This window comes from Mesoplodon mirus, assembly GCF_964341445.2.
Source record: "Mesoplodon mirus genome assembly, chromosome: 9".
Lineage (NCBI taxonomy): Eukaryota > Metazoa > Chordata > Mammalia > Artiodactyla > Ziphiidae > Mesoplodon > Mesoplodon mirus.
The window spans coordinates 112,532,091-112,556,718 of record NC_138985.1 but is presented as its reverse complement, the minus strand read 5'-3'; the positions used below and the strand labels follow the sequence as shown (position 1 = coordinate 112,556,718).

The following is a 24,628-nucleotide window of genomic DNA, read 5'->3' as shown; positions in this document are numbered from 1 at the left end:
GGCGTGTTCTGGCTCCTGGTCTCGGGCGTCGGGAACGCGACTGAGGGGCAGCGGTGGGTTGACCACTTTCCGAGCAAGTGGTGTGAACCCCCTCCCCCCCCCGCCAGGCCCCGTCTGTGAGGTTCCACCGCGGGCCTCGCCACCCTGCGGGTTATTGGACTGGGCGCCGAGGGAGGGAGGCCTGGGGGCGGGGGCTGGGTGGGACCAGCGCCCCTCCGGTCGGGGCCCCTACCGTAGAGCTTGAAGTCTGTTATCGGGGAGAGCGCGGAGCCACAGGTGAAAACCGGGCCTTGATTCTCGCCCTTGGCTGGGAGGATGTAGGTGCTCAGGTACCCACCGTAATCCTGGGAACGAGCGGAAGGCAGAGAGAAGCGCAGGAGCAAAGTCAACAACCTACCCATGAAAACAGCCTCAGACAACGAGGTCAGTGGCTCAAGCAACCACTGTCACCTAGTTCGTTTTTTTTAAAAAAATTAATGTTGAAAAATTATAAGGGAGGTAAAAAGATGAAAGCAAATGCCTTTCCAGCTAAATATAATGCGAGGCAAGTATCCCCCTCCTGGGCCTCGTGTTCGAGTGACATGACGATGAGACGTGGCAGGGACCGTGGGGGGTGGCTGGGGACTGGAGCGCGGCGTGCACTGTGGGACAGCTGTCCAGCGCTCGGACGCAGCGCTCCCTGTGCCTCTCCCTTGCCTACAGGCAGAGCCAACCCACTTTCTGTGATTCTGAGGGCGGGTCCATGAGGAGCCTATGTCAAAGGGCTCCAGCACTGGTCGCCAGGATGCTCAGCTCAGGGTCTGCCAGGGACAGACGTCCATACGTGTTGTGTACATGGGTCAGTCCTTCATTTCCTGTACTGCCCTTATTTGGGGCTGACATGAAAGACCCCAATTTCAATGTGAGCCTTCCAGAAAGAACAAAGCATTACACTGTATCTGCCGTGGGTGCTGGCTGGTCCAGATGTGCCTGTTTCCAGCAAGACCCAAAGGGAAGGGGGGGCACAGATGTAATGTCTTGCTGAGCAAAGGTGGGCAGGGAGAGGCGTGAAGGCCCAGAAAACCAGGGTGTGGCACGGGGACTGTCAAAGGTGTGGGCGAGTGTGAGTGCATGTGCTGAGGTGAGAGGGTGGCGTGTGTAGAACCCACATACCACATGCCAAACTCCCTGCAGAACTAACTGTTTTTGATCAATATATTTAAGTTTGTTACATTATAATAGTGCTCCTTCAGTAGAACAGGAATATCTTAATGACAATAACAGTCTTTTTGGTTTCTGGCAAATAATATTCATGGTCAATGGAATCTCCAAGCCTTACCAGTCATTCTGCAGTTTGTTTTTTAAAATGTGTTGACTGACAACATCAAATGCTGGTGGGGATGTAGAGCAACAGGAACTCTCATTCACTGCTGGTGGGAACGCAACATGGAACAAACGCTATGGAGACAGTTTGGTGCTTTCTTACAAAACTAAACACCCCCTCACCATATGATCCCGTGACTGCACTCCTTGGTATTTACTCTAAGAAGCTGAAAACTTATATCCACACAAAAACCTGCACATGGATGACCAGAGCATCTTTGTTCATAACTGTCGAAACTTGGAAGCAACCGAGATGCCCTTTAGTAGGCGAGTGGATGAACTGTGGTGCATCCAGGCAGTGGATTATCTGGTGCTAAAAAGAGAGGAGCTATGACACTACGGGAAGATCTGGAGGAACCTTAAATGCTAAGTGAGAGAAGCCATCTGAGAAGGCTCCACACTATGTGATCCTGACTCTGTGACACTCTGGAAAAGGCACAGCCGTGGAGACGGTAAAAAGAGGAGTGGCTGCTGGGGGATGGGAGAGAGGGGTGAAGAGGTGGCGCTCAGAGGATCTTCAGGGCAGAGAGACTGCTCTGTGCGATCCCGTAATGATGGAGACGTGCCATCACACATTTGTCCAAACCCACAGAAGGTACCGCCTCAAGAGGGATCCCTGATGTAAACTCTGGGTTCTGGGTGATGATGACGTGTCAGTGCAGGTTTGTCAACCGTAACAAAGGTACCAAATGGTGCAGTTTGACAGTGGGGGAGCCCGTGCATGCTGGGGGAGCAGGGGGGATTCTCTCAAGCGTGCTGTGAACCTGAAACTGCCGAATGCCCGTCAGCTAAAGGAATCGATGGCTTATTGCCTTGGAGGGGAGGCAATGACAGAGTCCACGACCCTGTATCTGAGGCGCCACTCAAAGAGGCGGGGACCCAGCAGGCAGAGTGGATAAGAGCGGTGACCAGCAAAGAGCACCACACACATCCTCGGTCTGTCTCAGGGACGGCGGTGTGGGCTGCGTTCTGAAGGACGCGTGGGCCCCCGTCCACACAGCACACGACGCCCAGGCAGCTGAGTCTCCCACTTGTCCAGAGAGCCTCTTCACGGCTCCCTGACTCCTGCGTCTGCGTCCACAGTGACCTTTGAAAGGTCCAGGCGTGGGGGCCATGTTCAGGTGCCTGCGTGGAAGGCAGCCAGAGGAGGGAGGCCAAGCTCCCAGGAGCAGAGGGCGTGTTTGGGGAAGAGCAGAGACTGGACAGAGGCTGACCTGGGCCCGGGCGCCCTGCCCTGAGCCGTGGTCAGTCTGTGGGGCAGTAACTTTCCCGTGGGGATGGACGGTAAGAGCTGACGCCCCAAGTTACACTGTAAGTGATCCAACTGGCTCTGAGCTTCGCAGGCTGGGAGTGGCCTCCGCCAGCACAGAATGAGCCCTAGTACTCAGCGTCTAGGCTCCGATCCGTCCCCTGGGCTCCCCCTTTGCTGCTGTACCTCCCGTGCGGGTGTGGGATACACAGCACGCGTGCTGGGACCTCCACAGGGCGACGCCTCGTCTCAGATGCACACGGCTCCCTCGACACCCTGGGCTCAGAGGTGATGACGTAACAGGTATCTCTCCGGTTACCTGTTCAAACCTCCACCTGCCATGGGGTCACTGCGAGGCCCCTCTGCAGGGCCTGTTCCCTCAGAGGGAAGACGGGTCTGTGTCTATCACTCTGTGCTCCTGCCTTGAGACCAAGAGCCCGCGGGTCCAGGCCACCTAACAACGGGGGAGGGGGCCAAGGCGATAGAAGGTGGTCCTCCAGGGAACCAACTCCCAGCCACGACCCCACCACACCCAGCTACGGCCCTCGGACGTGGGCCACCCCATGGAAGCGTCTCTGGTTTGACAGTTCAGTGCACGAACCTCCCCACCCGCTCCCTACCACGTAAGTGAACCTGCTAAATTAACGTGGCTACTGCACAGAAAGACATACAGAAATAAAGACTCCTGCCCCACTTCTTTCCTGGGGTACCACCCCGAGAGCCACGGCAGGCTTGTCTGAAAAGTAATTAGGAGCCTCACAGAGCACTCCCACAAGGATCTGGCTTCTTTTTATCTTTCCTTCCAGATGGTGTGAAAAGCAACACTGATACACGAGCTGCTCAGATGGGGGCTCCCTGTGCTGGGACCACTGAACATCTTGAGTTACTTGTAGTGAGGTGGACGGACCCAGAATCTGTCCTACAGAGTGAAGTAAGTCAGAAAGAGAAAGACAAATACCGTATGCTAACACATATATACGGAATCTTAAAAAAAAAAATGGTTCTGAAGAACCTAGGGGCAGGACAGGAATAAAGACGCAGACGTAGAGAATGGACTTGAGGACACGGGGAGGGGGAAGGGTAAGCTGGGACGAAGTGAGAGAGTGGCATGGACATATATACACTACCAAATGTAAAATAGACAGCTAGTGGGAAGCAGACGCATAGCACAGGGAGATCAGTTCGGTGCTTTGTGACCATCTAGAGGGGTGGGATAGGGAGGGTGGGAGGGAGACGCAAGAGGGAGGGGATATGGGGATATATGTATACGTATAGCTGATTCACTGTTATACAGCAGAGACTAACACACCACTGTAAAGCAACTGTACTCCAATAAAGATGTTAAAAAAAAAAAAAAAGGCTCGCAGGCGGCCGGAGCCGAGATGTTCCCAGTGAATCAGGGTCAGGCCTGGGGGTGGTGCAGGTCAGGGCCTGAGCAGGGGGCGTGCAAACAGGGGCCAGCAACCTCACCTTCCCAAACACGGCCACGCGCGTCTTGTCAATGTACTGCTCCTTCAGCATCACCCTGCAAGGTCAAGGAGACAGGGGAGTTAGTGCGCGCCACGGCTGAGTCGTGCAACCCTGGGGTCTAGAGCCGTGTTCTCCATCCATTTCAAGGATGAAAACCCCTACTTTAATCAAAGGAAACATTGGAATTCTAATATCATTGGTCATTGCTTTTACTTTACGCAAAACTCAAAGCGCCCCTGCCATCACTGTGGGGCGGCCAGGTGTGTAAAGCTTGCTGGTTGAGAACCAGGAACGCGAAGCGGCAGAGGCTGTTCTGGAGACTCGCAGGCCCGCCTGGGTCCCCGTCTCCCTCACTTGGACCACGTCGTGATTCCCAGCCACCAGGCTCTGGGAGGTCCTCCGGGATCAGCAGGGAGAAAAGGCTCTCCGGGTGCTCGTCGGCTTCGAGTCAGGGCACCGGGTCCCCGTTCACCTGCAGGGTCCTCTGTCCCCAGCTCCTGGGAGGGGTCCCTGTCTTGGACCTGTTTGGTGGCAGAATCACTCCTGCCAGAGCTCTGCCTTGGATGCCTGCAGCCCGGCACCCAGGCTGGCACTGCCCGGTCCTGCCTTGTCCCTGCCCACATCTCGCTGCTCTCCCCGTGGTCCCGTTTCCCCCCCGAGTGGCTGGAATCTTTCTGGGTTCTGGGCCCTCACCGGGCAGCAGGAGTCCTGCCACCTGCCGGCCAGTGACTGGCTTCTTCCTGAGCCCTCCTGCAGTCTCTCCCCATCCGTCACCACCGCGGAGCCTCCGTCCCCCGGCTTCCTGTCACCCCAGTCTGCGTATTGCCTGGTGATTATTTTCTTGCGTCTGCCGTCTGGAGCCACCCGGTGCCCTCTGACCGCCCTTCTCAGCCGGGGGGACTGTAAACCTCCGGGTCCTGGGCCCTGAGAGCGCCCTATCCTTCTCCAGCCAAGTCTCCAAGGACGCCCACGTCCTGGGACCCGGCCTGCCCTTCCTGGTTGGAGCAGCGCTTCTATGATGATGTTGGAAGCAAACGGACCCCGTTCCCGGGGGTGGGAGGGGTGAGAGGGAGGGCCCAGCGTGGAGCAGCAATTGTCCTGACTTCTCATGATGACACAAATTCAGGTGACTTTTGTACTTTTATTACAGTCAGCCCTCCGTATCCACAGGTTCCACACCCACAGATCCAACCAACTGCATATTGAAAATATTGAAAAAAAAATCCAGAAAATTCCAAAAAGCAAAACTTGAATTTGCCTCACCTTGGTAACTATTTACACAGCATTTACATTGTACATACAACTGTCTACATAGCATTTACACGTAGGGGGGATTATAAGGGATTGAGAGGTGTGTATCTTAAGTACACAGGAGGATGTGTGATGGTTATGAGCATATGCTCCACCATTTTACAGAAGGAGCTTGGGCATCTGAGGACTGTGGTACCCACGTGGGTCCTGGAACCAGTCCCCAAGGATAACGAGGGCCAACTGTGTATTACTGTTTATTTTAATATAATGAGTTTCCCCAGAGTATTTGTGGAAAATTGATGATTCATGCATGTTCATCCTGTGAATGGATCTGTTTGATTCCATTTCAGAATACTAGTGAGAACAAGAAAACTGGCCCCACTACCTTCCCGTCCTCCTCCCCCCACCCCTCGTCCCCATCCATCCCTTGAGCGTGTGTCATCTGTAAGCCTCAGTGCCTTATTGTCAGAAGCTTCCACTCTCAGAGTCAGGGTATCTTGTGTTCAATTCCTGCTCAGCTACTAAGGGGCTGTGGGACCTTCAGACATGTCACTGAAACTTTCTGGGGAGAAACAGAACAGGCTCCAGACGCTGGGACACCAGGCTCAGTGCGGGGTGAGGTGCAGGATCGCAACAAGCAAGCCAACTCCAAGTCTGCATCCTACATGGGGCTCCCTCGGCCTCTCCCAGATGCAGGTACTCGGGAATGTGATGCCCAGGCTGGAGAAGCTGACGGCCCCTGGAGAGTATACACACCATATCAAGGGGTGTGAGTCTTTCCAATGAAGAGCTGGATGCCCTTCACCACCATTGGTAAAGCCCACCTGCCAACAGCTCACAATCTGCACGCAGAACTGGCACCCCGGTTAGTGCTTAAGAATGAAGAGGCAGTCAGGTTTCATCAGAAATGTAAAGAATCTTCCAGATGAGAGAGTCCAAACCCAAACCCAAAGAAAAACAACAACAACAAAATAAAAACAGAAAAATTCAGGAATCCAGAGGGAACAGAGATAATTCACTGAACAGAAGAAAATCGTCCTAATATATCTAGCAAGACAAAAAATATTGAACCAATTAGACAAGCATAGTATGCTCTTGGATGAAGAGAGAAGGCTAGGGATTTTGAAGTGTCATGCCTGAAAATAGACATTCACCAGAAAGGCTGGAATATAGGAGGGAAAAGGTATGATGAGAATAAACTGGAAGCACCAAAATAGTACAATAAAAGTTCCAGAAAGAAAACAACAGAGAAAAGAGAAATTATCAACACATTATAGTAAAAACTTTCCAAGACTGAAGAACAATTATTCCCCAGATTGAAAAGTCCCACACCAATGGCTGAAATTTCAGGATACCAAGATTAAGGACATCCTTCTTCTGAAAAGGAGAAAGAAGCAGGCCATCTACAAGGATCAGCAAATAGAATGACATCGTTTTTCTCACCAGCAACACGTGGTGGATGATTCCAGGGCCTTCTAGATAGAAATGATTTTCTTTGTAGATTTTATATCTAGATAAACAATCATTTCAAATGTGGGAATAGAATAAAGACATTTTGAGATGTTTTCTAGATATATGAAGGAAAAAGTAAATAAAAAGGGAGACATATATGTGTTGCTCTTTGGCCCATGACCCAGGGTGTGTGCCAAGGACCCAACACAGGAGGGTTGTGAAAAGGGCCTCAAAAGTGACCCTACAGACACCTGGTCCAAGTGGACCAGAAGAAAGGGGACTATAGCCCAAGAAAAGAACGTTGGAACTGATAGATTACTAGTATGTTTGAGCATCTGGGAAGAATACTCATAGGAGCCCGAGTGGCATGCAGGAACAACTGGAAATATTATGAGCAGGTACCAACACATAGAAAGTTACCCAAATGAAAGACAAAGAGACACTTCAGAAACAATTAAGTGATGTAGGGAAGTAGGGCACGAAGAGACCACCAGGGTCTGAGGTCAGCACCATTTACGCAGTGAGCCGGCGCCTCAGACTGCTGATCCAAGCAGGCAGTTGAGGTAACAGTTCTGGGAAGACGACGGTGCGGAGCAGCTAAATCCTCACCTGCGCCAACAGGAAGTCATGTGATGAGAAACTGTGACGTGATGGCAACTGTGCTCAGAAGAGACGAGGCGACACTTGATGGAGGAGGTGGCGCGGTTAGGGTGGCCGTCTCCGGGAAGCGGGGTGGGGGTGGGGCTGGGCGAAGGGCAAGGGAATTTGTGTGGATCATTTAAGCCTTTGTTATGGGCTGAATTCTGCAAAATGTGTTGAATTTCTAATCCCCCAAACCTCGGTATGGGACAGTATTTGTCAATAGGGTCCACTGCAGATGTAATTAGTAAGTTAAGATGAGGTCACACTAGAGTGACTTGTGTCCTTGTAAGAGGAGGAGAGACAGAGACCCAGGGAGGACACGGCCAGTGGAAGATGCAGGATTGGAGGGACGCAGCTACAAGCCAAGGACTGCCAGCGACCACGGGGAGCTGGAAGGGGTGAGGAAGGGCCCCTGCCCTGCGGGGGTTCGAGAGAGCGCAGCACTGCCCACACTTTGATTTTGCCGTTCCAGCCCTAGGAAACTAACACAACACTTTAATACTTTTGCTTTTTAAAAACATTGTGCAGGTATCACAGGATAGCCTGGCAGACTTCAAGTCAGGCCTGCCGGGCTTAGGAGTTGGAGGTGTGTGCAGACGCATGCACATACACACACACACACTCACACAACCTACGTTGACCTTCAAAGCACGGCAGGCATGCCTACACACGTGGAACCATTGAATATGTTTCTCCAAGTTTCTGAATTCTCATGACCCAAATCCCTGATACACAGACGTGTGTCTGGGAATAGCTGGTGAAATGGTCAGCCTGGCCCCATGAGGATTCTGCCCCACGGCCCGAGGCCCAGACCACGACTGCTGGGATTGTGCAGCAGAGTCTGGGGAGACCACGGAGCGTGGCGCGAGCCACGTGAGCCTCGAAGGGCATGGGGCCGGGGTCTCAGGCGCCATTCCTATTCATGAAATATATCGGATTTTTATTCTCAGCCCCACTTCCACATTCGCAGGCAGCCTCTGGTCTCCAGCAATCCCTTCATTTAACTACCTGGTGATTCATTTCCTGATCTAAAAACCACAGGCCTTGGTCATGATCCTCATTTGTAAAGTACTCAGGAGTCTCCCAAGGAAAACAGTTTTCTCCAATATCAAATATTTTTATTATCTTTTGCTATATTTCCACTCATCAGCAGGCAGTTCCTGTGTGATGGCTATTGCCTGGAGAGCAGTGGGGCCCTGAGGCGGGCCAGCCTGATCCAGGCGTAGGCGCGTCTTCTGTCACTGGGATGCTCTGAGGCACGGCAAGGCTCCAGCGTCCTTCTCAATGGAGCAGGCGCTGAGCTCGGCTCCACGGCAGGGTCTGCAGAGGCCCCGAGTTAGGACGGGGGAGGCTCCAGCCTCCAGAAGCGCGTCTGGGGGAGGTGGGCTGACACCCTGGGAGCAGCGGTGCTCGCACCTTCCAACCTTCTGCGGGTCCACACCGTCTCAAGCTGTCCCCGCCAGTGACCGGCATGGGGTCCTCCGAGGCCCGCCTCAGCTTGGCAGAGACGCTCGCAGCCCAGCTGCCACGGGAAGCCCGCTGTGTCCCGTCCTTTGCCGTGTCAGAGCCCCTGCAGTCTGACGGCTCTGCCCCTGCTGCGCTCTGGGCCCCGCGTCCCGCACAAACACACCTTCTGCATGTCTGTGTGTTGGCACCGCTTCCTGGGGACCCACGCTGACGCAGGTGTCACGGACCACACAGCTGCTCTCAGCACCTTCAGAGTCGGGGAGCCTCACAGCCAGAGACTTGATGGGGCAACAAAGAGGGGCCCGCGGGAGGAACGTGGTCAGCACGTGTCCTGCCCTCTGCGGGGGGCAGCAGGGTGTCGTGAGGGACACAGAACTCGCCGCCCTGCTCCACGTCCACCTCCGCATCTGTTCACGGACAGATCTTGCTGCCCCTGCTGCAGACATGCTTCCTCCACGGCATGGTGCTGCCCCTGCCCTCCCGGGGACCCCGACAGCCCCGGCGTACCCCCACCAATCCCCTGGATCTTCCTAACCCTGCCATATGCCTCTGCATACGTGTACATTATTTCTCTCTCCTTAAATCACCCCATTTGAACGTTTCCTGCCAGGACTCTGACCCATAAAGCCTGCTACACTGCTACCAGCATTAGGGCTCTGAAGACTAAAGGTGGCCTTGTCACCTCCTTGCTAAACTCCCCTGGGGGACCTCTGCTGCTGGGAGGGCAGGCGCGGCTCCGGAAGAGGGTGTGGGAGGGTCTCAGCCCACCCCACGTCTCCAGGCGTCCCCTGGCCCCAGCGCGGCCCACACTGGGCTTACTGGGGGCCCTGGACCTCATGCGCCTTTGTGTTACCGGGACCGTTGCTCACAGCATTGTGTCGGTGTGGACTGCGCACCCGCACTCCCTGGGCAGCCCCCAGTGCCCTGTGAGGTGGGGTCTTGGCAGGAAGCCACCTCCTCCTGGAAGCCCTCCAGGCGGGGCCGTGCTCCTCTGCTTGCAGACCACGTCCACCCGTTTGGTGGCCCTCGCCTGGGAGGGACATGCTCGGCAGCTGTGGTTGGGGGACAGCCCCTGGGCTCCAGGACTTCCCCCAGGTGATGGAGGAAGTTGGGACAACTGCCCGGGGGTGGGGAGCTTTGGGGAGCTCGGGTCGGGGGCTGGTCTCAAGGTCTCTTAAACTGAACAGACTGGGCTATTTCTTTCTAATGAAAATACAGACCCAGATCCTAAATAAAGCTTCGTAGAGTTTTCCATGGCTTGAGACACTTGGGCATCAGCTTCCGGAGGTCTGCGTGGCTGCTGATGGCTGTAAGGCTTGCGATGGTTGTGTTCCTGTTCCTGGAAGCCTCGGTGGCTTAAGAGCTGACATTATTTACTGTTGTTCTGGAACAGGTTCTGCCCCGTTTTTGAACAGATGGCCGATCAATCCCTTATTTTTAGAAACACCGTGAGTGTGAAACAGCCTGTGCCCTCTCGTCCCCTGCTCAGAGTGGGGCGGCCACACCAGCCAGGCTGGCAGGATGTCTGAAGGACACCGCGTCCTCCCCCAGGGCCTCGGGGGGCCCGCGAGGCCCCCGGGCTTCCTGGGAGGAGTCAGAGCAGGGCGGCAGGTGGGGAAGGACGAAAAGAGGGGGGCTCCGAGGGAGGGGGCCCTGCGGTCAGCCTGGTGCCACGCCCCCCGAGCCTGACCTGGGCCCACGTGCCTCTCTAGAGGGGTCCCTGTGGCCCGCGTGCCGCCGCTGCCTCTCCTCCTTTCCCGGCTGTGTTGTCACCACCCTTCCTTCCTCCGCCCGGGGCGATGGACCGGTCCCCAGCCCACCGGGTCTCAGGGGGGTTGCCCCCACTGCTCCTGGGTGATGCTTCTGGGTTCAGGCAGACAGAGGAGAGGTTTGTTGGGTGCCCCTGGGGAGGCTCCTCCCTTGCTTCCTGGAGGTTTCTGGAAGTGGCTCAACCTGCTGGCGGCGCTCTGGCAGCCGTCCTGTGAGCGTGAGAAGAAGAGGCTCAGCACAAGGCCATGTGCTTGGCTGAGCGGAGAGACGAGAGAGCCGGGCCTTCAGTGGCACCGTCGGGTCCCTGAGCAACCAAGCTGAGGCCTGACGTCCCCCTGGACTTCCAGCGCCAATACAGTGTCGTGGTTTTAAAGCACGTTTCACACTGGGTGCGTGTGTGCGCGTTGTGTCTGTGCTGTTGTTAACTTCTAGGCAAGAGCATCCTGACAGGCGCGCCTTCCCAGACTTGGGTCCTCAGCCATCTCTCCTACCCCTGTTCTCTGCCTGTAGCACACACTGGTCTGATCATGTCGCCTCTCCTCACCAGCTCACGACCCCCTTGAGGAGAGTGGGCCATTCGTTCACGCACTCATGGTTTCATCCACTTAGAAATTATTTACTGAGTGCACACCACATGCCATCAATCTTTTTAAAAACAGGAGAGAAAATGTTCTGAAAAGTCAGTAAAGTGAAATCTTTTAAACCCGCAGAGCATACAGTCATGATGACACATGGGATGCAGTGTCCAGCTTTCTTACAGCCCTTCAGTCAACACGTATTCATCGGGGCGCTGTATGCCGCCCGTTCCAGACGCCCAGCGTCCAGCCTCGCGCACCCCGATTCACAATGAGGATGACAATCGTGTGACATGCCCTTCTTGTCCCTCCGAGCACCGGGGTCTGTGGGTCTGGCTGCATCTCCCGGGTAAAGTCACGTTTGGCCCTACGGTCCGCTGTGCCGTGAAACTGTGAAAACTCTATTTCTACAGACGCGCCTGCAGGCCGGTTAGTCAGGCACAGGTTCTTGATGTCTCTTATTCTGGGGCAACAATAAAATTCAATCAGTAACTGTGAGCATCAGTCCCCTTTCTGTTCTCGGTGACACTCCATCAGTCCTGTGGCCTCGGTGACAGGGATGTGAAGAAACCAAGGGACAAAACGTGCCCGTCAGTGGGGCTGAGCGGGGGTTCTGCCTTGCCGCCTGGAAGCACAGGGGGTCCTTCCTCAGGAACGCGGTGACCCGCTGCATGGCTCCAGCCCCACTCACGTCCTCTCTCTCTCGTGCCCCCGGCTCTTCCCCCGTGATCAGGGGCCAAGGTCTACAACCACAGCACGCCCACGTCACGGTCTCTGCACCCCGTTTCAATCAGCGAAACGGCAGGCCGCCGAGCTATGTGATAACGAATATACAAGTCTCTGGGAGAAGATTACTAGCAGGAATTCACTGCGGAATTGCCCGAAGACGTTGTAAGTACGAGCAAATTGCAGGTGAAATGTGTGTTGACAAGAAACACGCGTCTGGAGAGGACCACGGCGCAGCCCAGATAGGAGCTGCAGACGCCCCCGCCCCCTCTCCCCCCGTTCCAGGGGTGCCTCCGGGGGTCCTCACCTCACAGCCTCCATCTGGTCCTTCTCCTCCAGGGAGCCCAGCCTCCGCTTCACCTCGTGCAGCAGCTTGGTCCCTTGGAAGCCGCTGCCACGGCCATCGCACTTGACCACCACGGCCCCGTGACTACTCACCATCACCGTCTCCCAGCTCACCTCAAACTTCTCAGTCACGCTCTGGCTCCCCGGGGCGCCATCCCTGGAAAGACAGGCCAGGGCTTGGCACGTGGCTTGCAGCAGCGGCTGGTCCAGCCGACATCAGGTCCGATGATGCTTCCCCAGGGGCTGGCAGTGCCCTCCCCGGAGGGCGCCCGAGACCCCGGCCATGACGCCTGGCTCCACACCTCTGTGCACCCAGAGGGCGATGGGGAAACTGAGCTCCCAGGACCACCCCGAGCACGAGGTCACCGAGGGGCATGTTCTCGGGGAGAGGAACTTTGGAAAGTCCTTCCACGTCCCCCCTTGGTTGTTCTCCCCACACGGCCTGACTCGTCCTGCCCTTCCTGGGCGCAGTTTCCCAGGCTGCCGCCTTGGTCCCCATCATGTGTTGCTCCTTCTGGTGGCTCCTGGCTTGAAGGAATTCCCTCAGTCTGGTTCACTCCAGAGCAGAGCCTGTGGCTGACCTGGGTGGCCTTCCTGTCCGCGTCTCCGGGGGCAGCCTGTCCACCGCACCCCGCAGAGTATTGCCCAAGCACTTAGCTGGGTGGGGTGTGGGTTCTCTTGTTCTCGTGGCTTCCCTGTTTCCCTTCTGGGGGCACGACCGTGTGAGCTCAAGTCACCCACGGCGCGTGTTCTCACCCGGGACTCGGCCAGAGCTGCCGACGGGCCTTGCAGCTGGGGACACGGCCTTTGAACGTTCACTAGCGCTAACAGCGGTGAGGAAGAAGCTTCTAAGTGACTTTCCTTCTGGAGGGGACAGCGTGAGCAGGAGGGACGGCCAGCGCCAGGCCCAGGGCCCTCAGAAACGGCAACACACGCAACGCCCCTCCTGAGGCCACAGCTACTGCACCACTGTCATGCTGGCCTCCTGCTGGGACAGGAGTGCAGGCGAGGGGTGTGTGTGTGTGTACGGGTGTGTGGTGTGTGTGTGCGTGCTGTGTATACGGGCGTGTCCTGTGTGTATGTGCTGTGTATACTGGTGTATGTGGTTTGTGCATGTGTGTCTGTGAGCATGTGTGTGTGATGTGTGTATTTGTGTTGTGTATGTGTGTTGTGCACACGTGTATATATGTGAGTGTGTGTGCTGTTGTGTGTGTTTGGTACATTCATGTGGTGTGTATATGTGTGAGTGTGAGTGTGTGTGTGTGTGTGTGTGTGTGTGTGTGTGTGTGTGCGGTCGCTGGCAAAGTCCAGACAGTGAGGACTGTGGGTTAGTGGCAAGCTGGGGCAGCACAGTGGGTCGTGGCCAGGCGTCCTCACAATGCAGCCTTCGTCACTGAGGGCTGGGCCCCAGGCCGGGCGCCAGGCAAGAAGCACAGGGTTAGTCAGGCTCCGGGTGGGTGATTTCACTGTGGTCCCTGAAGAGCCCCAGTGCAGGCCTCTGCTCTCCCCTGGACCCTTTCACATGAAGACGGGGCTGCGTCCTCAGAGGCCCCGAGGCTCAGTGTCTCCTCTGTCCCATGGCCACTCATGCACCCGAGCGAGCGGGAGCCCTAATCAGGACCCAGTACCGTCAGAGGTGCTTAGAAAGCTCTTAAGTCGTTCTCGACATCTGAACCAGAAGCTTGCTAATTAGCACAAGGCAGATCTGAAATCATCCTGAGGGCCAATGCCTGGTGTTCAAGGCCGCCTGGTGGCACTGGAGGAGCCGCTGGCCCCAGCGAGACCCTGCCAGGCCCGCCTCCGTTTCTGGGGGCCCCGGGGCCCGGGGTGACCTCGGGTGCATCTGTACGCCCTGCACGGTGAGGTTGGGCTCCCCCTCAGCTTTCCTGCTGTCCCTGGGGCCGCTGACCGGCCACCGAAGCACGACTCCAGGAATGTGACTCAAGCGCTGCACTCACTGTGGCAAATCCCCCGAAATCGACTGGGGCCCCACCTTCCTTCGATGTCTGGGGTCAGGGGTTGTTACAGAAGGAGCCTGCTGAATTGTTTCCAGTGATTAGTTTGCAGTGGATATCAGCCTCCCCTTACCATCTCCTTGAGAGTTTCACCCTGGGATACTTACACCACCAGGAGCAAGGGGTAGTGGGTAGTGTCGGAGAAGGTCGCTGGCTTGAGGATCTGAACCGGCAAGTCTAGGCAGAAACAGAACACAGGGCAGCATGTCAGGGGCCAGGAAGGGAGGGGTGGGATGGGGGCTGGCTGGGTGTGCCCGCCCTGGGGTGTGCTCCCGGGGGCCTGGGAGACAGGCACCCTGGAGGGTTAAGGCCGGTCCTGCACAGGGGCACTGCGGCTCACTCTGGACTTGGGGAAAGCACCCAACCTCTTTAAAGCTTAGTTTCTCCATCTGAAGCTTAACTGCAATCTTGCAAGCAGGAAAGTGTTGAAAAGCAGAAAAGCGTGGACCACTGTGAGCACTTGCTGACAGCAAAATTCCAGGCGAGGGTTGGGGGGAGATGAACCCCCAGCGCAGCATGCATCTCCCTGCCGGGCAGCACCGCCCCAACAAGTGGGGGCAGGTGGAGACTGAGGGCGGGGTGGGGTGAGGCAGGGGGCAGCGGCTCTGAGGAAGAGGCTAGAGCTGTGGGGAGCCTCCTCCGTGCAAAGCCAGGGGCTGTGTGGGCCTCCCCGTTTGCAGGCTGGAACTGGGCAGGTCTGGGTGCCTGCGGAGCCAGCAGGAGGGAGCTGGTGCAGACGTGGGTCCTGCAGCCAAGGTCCTTTGGATCTGGTCCTTGGCAACCAGGATCCAGTCTGGGAGGGAGGGGGCCGTTTCCCTCACTGCTTTCTCTGTTCTTCTCCAAACAAACCTTCCTGCCCAAGTTAGAAATTGTTTATTGACGTTAACTACAGCCCAGATGAGCAATTAAATTGGAATTAGTGGCTTTTTCAGTACAATTACTGTAGATGCACCCCAGGCTGGGGGTTGGCTTAGCAGCCTGCTCTGACCAGGGTCTGATTGCTGATTCTGGCTGAATGTTAATGGCTTGCAAATTAGATCAATGGCCCAGGGATCCTGGACTTTATCACTGAAATATCCATAAAACATGGGCTGGGCTGCTTTCTGCCACTGATAAGCCCATGGGCAGGCTTTGGCCACAAGCGGCTGAATACATTCAGAGAGTGTTCCTGCAGTTGGAATGCTTCTCTAAGGGAAGCCTTAGCCTCCGGTAGCATTAAATGAAAAACAAAGCATAACAAAATAAAAACAGGTCCGTAGGGCGACATCTTTCAGATTTCCTGGGACCCCAAGGGGCGATGGGCAAACGCCGGCCCTGCACACAGCTGTCTCTGCTCTCCTCGCATCTGCGTCCCTGTTTACCCACAAGTAAAACCTCACCCTGGAAAGAAACCTCATGTGCAAGGGGGGCCGGGAGTTGGCTATTTCTTTCTAAAGACCCTTTTCTGCATTTTTGGAGGAGGGGATGGCAGGCACCGCACCCCTTAGTGCTCTGGGGTTTGGGAAACATGGTGTGCAGAGTGCATGGAGGAGGGCCCTGGGCTAGAAGCTGAGACAGGATCCCGTGAAGGAATATGATCTGGCCTCCAAGGCTGTGGTAGGAAGTGACAGATGGGAGGAAACTTGCTGATGGGGGACGGGGGTGGGCAGCAAGCTGAGGTCTGACCGTGGAGGTTGACTGGCCTTATAGGGCGTGACCTGTGCAGTCACACAGGCCTGTGCAAGAGCCCTGGCTACACTGGAAGCTCTGCTGTCAGAACAAGCCCCCCGTTTTCGTTTTGCTCGGGCCCTGCACGTTACGGGGCCTGCCTGAGGTCTGCAGATAAAGACGAGGGTAGAGGGGGTGGGGCCAGACCTGTGGAGGTTGCTTGCTCACTCATCCACCCTCCTAAACCTCCATCCTTCCTTCCCTGCATCCCTGCATCCACTATCAATCTGAAGTCATCTTGTTTTCTTGCCTCGGGTTCTTCCTTATAAAAGGAAAGCACTAAGATAAATATCCAGTTAATCTGAGGGCTCTCATGAACTTGATCTGTCCTGAGTGACTGGACTCCAGGTTCTGCGTGGCAGTTTGAACCAGTCACTGATGCCATCCCCACGGGCAGCCCAGACATTCCTTTGACCCATTTCCTGGCAATACGAAGTCTCAGCGATGGGGCTGTCTGTACAAGACACCCTGTATGATCAGAGTCACTCTCTTTACAGAAAACAGCTCGGCAGGGAAGAGGCGGGGACTTGAGATGAACAGGTCAGGAGCCGCGTCTCCAGTGCACACGCCCCAGGGCAGCAGAGGTTCTGCTTCCTGCCTGTGGGTAGCTGGTTTCAGGCCTGTCTGACTCGGGGTCGCCGGTTTCTGTCCCAGTGAAACAGCTCACGGGCTCCTGTGGTGGGTTCCCCCGGTCTCCCCGCTCTGCCTTATCGTGTTAGAGCCGCGACTCCTGCAGGTCTCCTGAGCCCACTTTCAGCCTGGACTTGCGTACTTCCTGCCCCTCATTTCTGTTCTGTGGTTCCCCCAAGCCCTGATGACGGGCATCTGTGGACGGCCCAGTTCCTCTGTCTCCCTCTTTCTGACTGACAGCTCCTCTCCCGCTCAGGACTGGACGTGCTTGAACCCAGCCACCGGGGGCTGTGCTCCCTGGACACGCAAAACTGCCCTCGGTTCCAGAGCCGAGTGCATCCTGTGGGACCTGCGTGCGTCTCAGGGACGCTGAGAGAAACCCGAACCCGGAGAGACGGTGGGGATGGCCCTGGCCTGTGGGCAGTGATGTCCCCACCGGGCATGACTGCAGGCTCCACTCATGCCTCTCCTAAGTCTATCTCTCCTCCCGCCTCAGGCCCTTCCTTCTTGTTTCCTCCATCAGCCCCTCATCAGAGTGAGTGCACACGGGCCACTGTAAGAGAAAACCTCTGCACCCGTGGGCCCGGGGGAGAGGGGTTGAAACACATCCTATTTTCCGACTTTTCTGACTGTCTCAGGTGAATCTCTCTCCCTACCTGTATCTCTAGCGATGTTTAGAAAGGTTCCCGTATAGTATGATTCCGTGTGGCCCAACGATCGGACCAGGATGAAGGTGCTGGAGGGTGAGGGCCCCCGTGTCGGCTGCCACCTGGGACAACCCCGCGGCTGGAATTCCACCAGCCTCCCGACCCACCCACGACCGACCATGCCGATGCTTCTCCCTCCTTCTCCCCTCTTCTCCGCCAACCGAAAGCGACTCCAGGAACCCCTTCAAGTCCCACCTTGCTGGGAGCCTTCACGGGACCCCAGTCCATTCTCATGCTCTCCTGAGCTCCTGGGCCATTCCTTTCTGCTCTGAAGGACGCAGCTTTACGGGATGCACTGTCTGGGTGGGCTTGATTTTGTTCCACAAGCTGAGCCTTGGTTCCTGCCCTTTGGGGCTCACGGTCTGTCAGGTGGCTGGGTCCAATCTAACAAGGGGTGCTGAGTGATACTCCAGGGCCCACCAGCCCTCGTGACAAGCCGCTGTCCCAACTGAAGGGACAGGGCAGACAAGGAGCTTGCAGACATGGGCGGGGGCGGCAGACACAGGCTCGGGCTACCACCTGCCCACCCCCGGCCCCAGGCCTGCAGTTCAGGCATCACTAGTCAATCTCCGCACTCTTTTCCACTGATCCCTGGCGACCTTCTAAGTTAGCTCAGGAGATGAAGTCTATTCACCAACCTCAGAGATGAGGGGCAGGTGGTACCTGAGTGGACGACTCAAAGATGACTTCAAAGTTTGAAGTCTAAGTTATCTGAAATCAGTCAACACAACTGAAGGGTGTCATGCTCAAAAGGAGGAGAGCGTGGAGGGGGACAGTGCTGGGGAAGGATGGTGAGATGAGTTTGGAGCATTGTGTGCTTGAGGTTCCCAAGGGCAGACGCCCGGTGGGTGGCGAAGCTCCGGGCTGGGCTGATGGGGGACAGTCTGCAGAGGTGAGGAGGCTACAAGAACGCTGCTTCCCTCCAGGAGATGCAAGTCCCATTCCAGCCAGTGCTCTGGGGTCCTCGGGGCCTAGGGGTGCCTGCTGCAGAGCACGTGCTCGTAAAAGCTCATTGAATGACTGAACGGACAGTTCAAGAGGGAGGACACAGGCCAAGGCAGAGCGCCGGGTGGTCGCGGGCTGCACCGACCACCAACCCCTCAAGCTGTGTTTCTCCAGCTTCCAGGACGCCCCTCAGCCCACGAGCAACATTTACAGGTAAGATGACGAAGCACTAAGAACATCAGTGGCACAGAAAGGGAGTTTCCAGGGGGGAGACCTTTTCCTGGATGGTATCGTGACCTGTTCTGCCCTAACAAGGAGGGGGTTTCCGTCTGGGGTCTTGTCTAAGCCGTCAGCCTCTCGAGGACAGAAATCACGTGCTCCTGTCTCTGTGTCACAGAGTGAGCATGCTGGCTGTGAGCGCGGCCAGCCCAGCGTGAACTTCCCCCGGCCCCCGGTCCCCCTTGCTGGGGAGGATGCAGTTCTAGCCCGTGCTCCCCCGCAACCCCCCACCCGGCAATCACAGCCAGGCTGTTTCAGAGCAGATGCTGGTTTTCCCATTTAAAGGAGCGAACGTAGCACTTACTGTAATCGTCAGTCTCAATTTTCCTGTATTCTACTTTAGGCATCTGCCGGTCGCTTATGGCTTTCTGTACGTGTTCATTTGTTTCTAGGTCAAAAATTTCTGAAAGAGAGAAAAAAATGACACACTCAGATTCAGTAACCGCTTCTTGACGCCGTGAGACTTCACGCACCTCCTGTCACTAGCTCCTACGTCAGGGGAGAGGGCCACGGGTTCCACAGCTGGAACCAGAGCTGCACACATTAGATTGTGCGCTCAGGTCCCAGCACGAGGGGAGAGTCTAGCTCAGGGCAGGGGCTCCAGGCAGACGGCAGGTTCTTCCACTGTGTCCAGCTCCCCTGCCCCCTGGCAATCGTCACTCTCCACGGCATTTCTCCCTCTCCCACACACACATGTTGCTTCAGGTGTGCTTGGTCTCAAGGCTGCTGGTTTTGGGAGACCGACATCGTGCCTGTCAGGACAAGTGGTTTTACAAATGTAGTGGCCTCAGTAACACTACAGAAAGGAGAGCAGAAGCTGGAGCGTGACCGTTATTACGTTTTCCAGGAAAAGTGGTTGGGTTTGGGTTTCTTGCCTTAGTCACAGGGGATCTGGCTTTGGGGACCTTGGTCTGGACGGTCACTCGAGCTGGCAGTGAAGCCACATGAGCCGCAGTGCAGGGGGATTGGCCCATCTCCCTTGGAGTCTGAGAGGCGGCTCCACCCTGACCCGCACCGTAGACACACCAGTTCTGTGACCCTTAGGTTGTAACAGCTCAAAAGGCCCTGGCTGTGACCCTCTACCCCCATCAGCCCTCTTCACTGATCCCCTGCGGATGTGGCCCTTCTGTTACGTGTCAGACTTCCTCCATCTGACACGTAACAGAACCCACCACACTTCTTTTCTCCCCTCTCACCTCAGTCCTACCTGGTGACAACTTGTGGTTCATTTGAAAGGAAGTTTTATTTTTAAGGGGCTCGACGTTTGGCTCGACAAGTCACTTTGAAACATCTGTGAACATTTTTTTTTTTTTTTTTTTTTGCGGTACGCGGGTCTCTCACCGCCGCAGCCCCTCCCACTGTGGAGCACAGGCTCCAGACGCACAGGCCCAGCAGCCATGGCCCACGGGCCCAGCCACTCCGCGGCACGCGGGATCCTCCCAGACCGAGGCACGAACCCGCATCCCCTGCATCGGCAGGCGGACTCCCAACCACGCGCCACCAGGAAAGCCCCATTTGTGAACATTTTAAAGAATAAGCTAATCTCACAAGCATCCTCCGTGATAACTGCCTTTGAGGACGGCGGGCCCTGCATGGGCGTACGCTCCACACAGGCTGGGCAGGTGAGTCATTGCTCATGACCAGGACCTCCGGCAATGAGTGTCTTATCTGTGGAGCCATGAGGATGGCCTCTGAGCAGGATCAGCAAACTACGGGGGCAGAGGCAACTGAAAGTTCCCAGGGCTGGTGACAAGCAAATAAACAAAACAGAAGATGTTTTTCAAGTTTGCTGAGCACGTATTTGGATATTCAGCTTTGGTGAAAAGGTGAGGGGAGAAATGGTGAAACTAACACTCAAACAGGTAGGGTTAAAAAAAATCTGAAGTGGGACCCTCGCCACATAGCACGCAAGAAATGCTGTCCTTTGTGGAAAGCCAGAAGGGACCCTCGACCTTGTGGTCACACATGCAAGTTCGGGAGGGGATGCCCGACCCTGGCATGGTGTGCCTGCCCTACTGCCTGCCCAAACTCCTAACAGAGCAGAGAGGGCACTCATTTCCCTGAGTCCACATGCCCTTGGCCCTTTAACACAGCATTCCAGGCATACACAGTCTGTTGAGAGGAGTTGGTTTAGGAGATATTAACTATCTATTCTCCATGTTCTATGTACACTTATAGGGCAGGAAGATTAGAAGGGAGCTCCACAAGATAATGAAAAAGAATAGCATTCTTCAAGTTCTTTGCTGCCTCAGGGCCTTTGCACTTGCTGTCCTAGGTTGCTGGCTCTTCCCCGCCCCATCAAGTCAAACATCACCTCAAAGAGAAGCCCTGACCCTTCACCTCAGGTACCCCTCTCAGGTGCACTTGACACCAACTCTAGGAGATTTGGTCATCTGCCTGGCTGACCCTATCCCACCCAAGGCATCAGTGTTCAGTCCCATCCCAGGAACAAAACACACAAGTTTCCAGGAACATGAGTACACAGAGCTGTTTGTGGAAATCTGACTCATATCCCGGAAATGATGCATCTTCACAGCAGCCGAGTTTGGGCTTCGACCCACGTCTTTCTTCCTTTTCCCACATGGAAAGGACTGAGAGGTCCTCCTCGGTGTCTCAGAAAGCCCGAAGGCTCTCAGAGGTTCCCGGCGCTCAGACCTCTTAGCAGTAAGAGCTGAAGCGATTGAGGCCTGACTATTAACCACTGCTTCCCCCACAAAGCAAAAAAACCCCCAAAACCGAAGCACATTTTTATTCAATTGACTGAAAAGTGGACAGTGCTTGAAGGACTAATGGTACACCCAAGTTACTATTTAGTTAATTCTGGGAATTGAGGAAATTCATCGAGGCAACCCAAATCCAAGCTTAGCGTAGGAGCCGGAGCACAGACCTTACAGGGTCTTCTGGAAGCCTCAGCCCTCTGGACCGTGACCTGGACCTCTCTGCCTGCCTATGAGATAAGCCCTGGTGGAGACAGGGGAGGGACTCAGGGTGTGCGAATGTGGGTCAGACCAGAGAAACGGACACTCGTGAGGATGAGGGAGTCATTGGGAGCCCAGGAAGAATGTCTTCAGGGTCAAGAGCAAGGCTGAGTCCTTTGCTGCCAGAGACGCAGCACCGAGCTTCTGCTTCTGGGGGGTGGACAAGGCTCCAGTAAGGGCCGACCTGGATGATCAAACTTCACAACGAAGAGACCTGGTGCAGCCTCTCAAGGTCTGTTATAACCTTCTCTCCACGTGTCTGCATCTGGATTCGATATTTCTGACACCAGATGAGCCTGAAGGAGAAGCTTCGTGCTCGGGTTTGACGTGCTGCTTTGCAGCCTACAAGCGAGGCTTGCGAGGAGTTAACGAGAACACAGACTTGCCACCGAAGCGCTGCGTTCCCGGTCCCTGGATCCGGGAGCCGCGGCTTCGTGCGGGAGCCCACGGCATCCTGACTGCACACAGTTGTCCTAACCGCACACGGCGTCCTAACCGCACACGGCATTCTAACCGCACACGGTCGTCCTAACCGCACACGGCGTCCTAACCGCACACGGCGTTCTAACCGCACACGGCGCTGTAACCGCACACGGCGTCCTAACCGCACACGGCGTTCTAACCGCACACGGCGCTGTAACCGCACACGGCGTCCTAACCGCACACGGCGTTCTAACCGCACACGGCGCTGTAACCGCACACGGCGTCCTAACCGCACACGGTCGTCCTAACCGCACACGGTCGTCCTAACCGCACACGGCATCCTAACCGCACACGGTCGTCCTAACCGCACACGGTCGTCCTAACCGCACACGGTCATCCTAACCGCACACGGTCGTCCTAACCGCACACGGCGTCCTAACCGCACACGGTCGTCCTAACCGCACACGGCGTCCTAACCGCACACGGTCGTCCTAACCGCACACGGCGTCCTAACCGCACACGGTCGTCCTAACCGCACACGGCGTCCTAACCGCACACGGCGTCCTAACCGCACACGGCGTCCTACCCGCACACGGTCGTCCTAACCGCACACGGCGTCCTAACCGCACACGGCGTCCTAACCGCACACGGCGCTCTAACCGTACACGGTCGTCCTACTCGCACACGGTCGTCCTAACTGCACACGGTCATCCTAACCGCACACGGCGTCCTAACCGCACACGGTCATCCTAACCGCACACGGCGTTCTAACCGCACACGGTCGTCCTACTCGCACACGGCGTCCTAACTGCACACGGTCGTCCTACTCGCACACGGTCGTCCTAACTGCACACGGTCATCCTAACCGCACACGGCGTTCTAACCGCACACGGTCGTCCTACTCGCACACGGCGTCCTAACCGCACACGGTCGTCCTACTCGCACACGGTCGTCCTAACCGCACACGGTCATCCTAACCGCACACGGTCGTCCTAACCGCACACGGTCGTCCTAACCGCACACGGCGTTCTAACCGCACACGGCGCTCTAACCGCACACGGTCGTCCTAACCGCACACGGCGTCCTAACCGCACACGGCGTTCTCACCGCACACGGCGTCCTAACCGCACACGGTCATCCTAACTGCACACGGCGTTCTAACCGCACACGTTCGTCCTACTCGCACACGGCGTCCTAACCGCACACGGTCATCCTACTCGCACACGGTCGTCCTAACTGCACACGGTCATCCTAACCGCACACGGCGTTCTAACCGCACACGGTCGTCCTACTCGCACACGGCGTCCTAACCGCACACGGTCGTCCTACTCGCACACGGTCGTCCTAACCGCACACGGTCGTCCTAACCGCACACGGCGTCCTAACCGCACACGGCGTCCTAACTGCACACGGTCATCCTAACCGCACACGGTCGTCCTAACCGCACACGGCGTCCTAACCGCACACGGTCGTCCTAACCGCACACGGCGTCCTAACCGCACACGGCGTCCTAACCGTACACGGCGTCCTAACCACACACGGCATCCTAACCGCACACGGTCGTCCTAACCGCACCCAGTGTTCTAACTGCACACAGCCTCCACAGGTGGCCTGTGAATAGCTAGTCCCTCTATACTGAAATGCCACCCTTCACAGAAAGGCACCAAAGCAACAGACTATTAAATTTAGTTAAATATTAGATTTCTCATTTAATGATTGCCCACACAACTGGTTTTATCAGCAGAGAGCTGGCTGTCCCACAGGGGAGCTGAGTTAAGCCATTTTATTTGTTCCCATAATTGCATTCAGAGAGGGCAGAATCATGGCAGAGGAAATAAGAAAAGACCGGCCTGCTCCCGAAGGGTTCTTCTTTTGACATCGGGGCCGTGGGGACCTGCAGTCTGAAGCATGCAAACGGCCGCTCCTCAATCAGATGTGAGCCCCTCTCATATTTGGTGGAATCAGCTACTGTCAGAGCTGGGCCCGCGGAGCCTGCAGGAACCAGGACAGCTCACGACGGCTGCTCCCCGGCTGTGCCCCAGCGGGCCGACGCCGAGCGGTGGCGACCGAGGCCGTTCTGAGACTCTGCTGGCTCTGGGCCCTGGAGGAATTGCCACTTGGCCGGATTTGGGGACACGAATGACCAGAATCAAATGGAAGCCAATAAGCAGCCAAGCCAGAGAGAAGAGCCGGCCGCCCCTCTCGCGTTTCTGAGGGGAGCGGGAGAGCGGGGACTGCACGTAGATTACTCGAGTCTGGCTGCCCGCCAGGATTTTCGGGGCCCCTCCTGGCGTGTTTCGGACAGCTTCCTCTTGTGCACCTGTCCCAGCAGCATCAGGGCCCCGTCCTCCCTGCTCAGTGGCTGCAGCATCGCAGACGCGGCCTGCCCACCCCGGGGCTGCACGGCTCAGACTAGACCCTGGCCTGAGGCTGGCACGGACACCCTCCAGACCCCCGTCTCACCTGGAGACTGCGTTCTCCAGCTCCCAACGTCCAGTTGTTAAGCCACACAGTTTGGGTGGTAATTGTTCTTTTTGCTGTGTCTCTCTTTCTCTCCAGCCAGATTCTAAGCAACCTGGAAGCAGGGTGATATAAGTGCATTCGTGGTGTGGGCACCATGTTAGCAGGCGGCGGG

At 56.3% G+C, this 24,628-nt stretch overlaps 1 protein-coding gene across 5 annotated transcripts in view; it reads right to left on the bottom strand.

Moving 5' to 3' along the window:
* DPP6 (dipeptidyl peptidase like 6) overlaps nt 1-24,628 on the bottom strand; it is a gene marked incomplete at both ends in the record, with an annotated part of 1,078,039 nt that overhangs the window by 4,634 nt on the left and 1,048,777 nt on the right. For all 5 annotated transcript variants that reach the window (XM_082632824.1, XM_082632826.1, XM_082632823.1 and 2 more), the window contains 5 exons: nt 233-344; nt 4,082-4,136; nt 12,272-12,466; nt 14,432-14,501; nt 18,897-18,995. In XM_082632824.1, the coding sequence (XP_082488950.1) occupies nt 233-344; nt 4,082-4,136; nt 12,272-12,466; nt 14,432-14,501; nt 18,897-18,995 (531 nt within the window). The remainder of the gene's footprint in view (nt 1-232; nt 345-4,081; nt 4,137-12,271; nt 12,467-14,431; nt 14,502-18,896; nt 18,996-24,628) is intronic.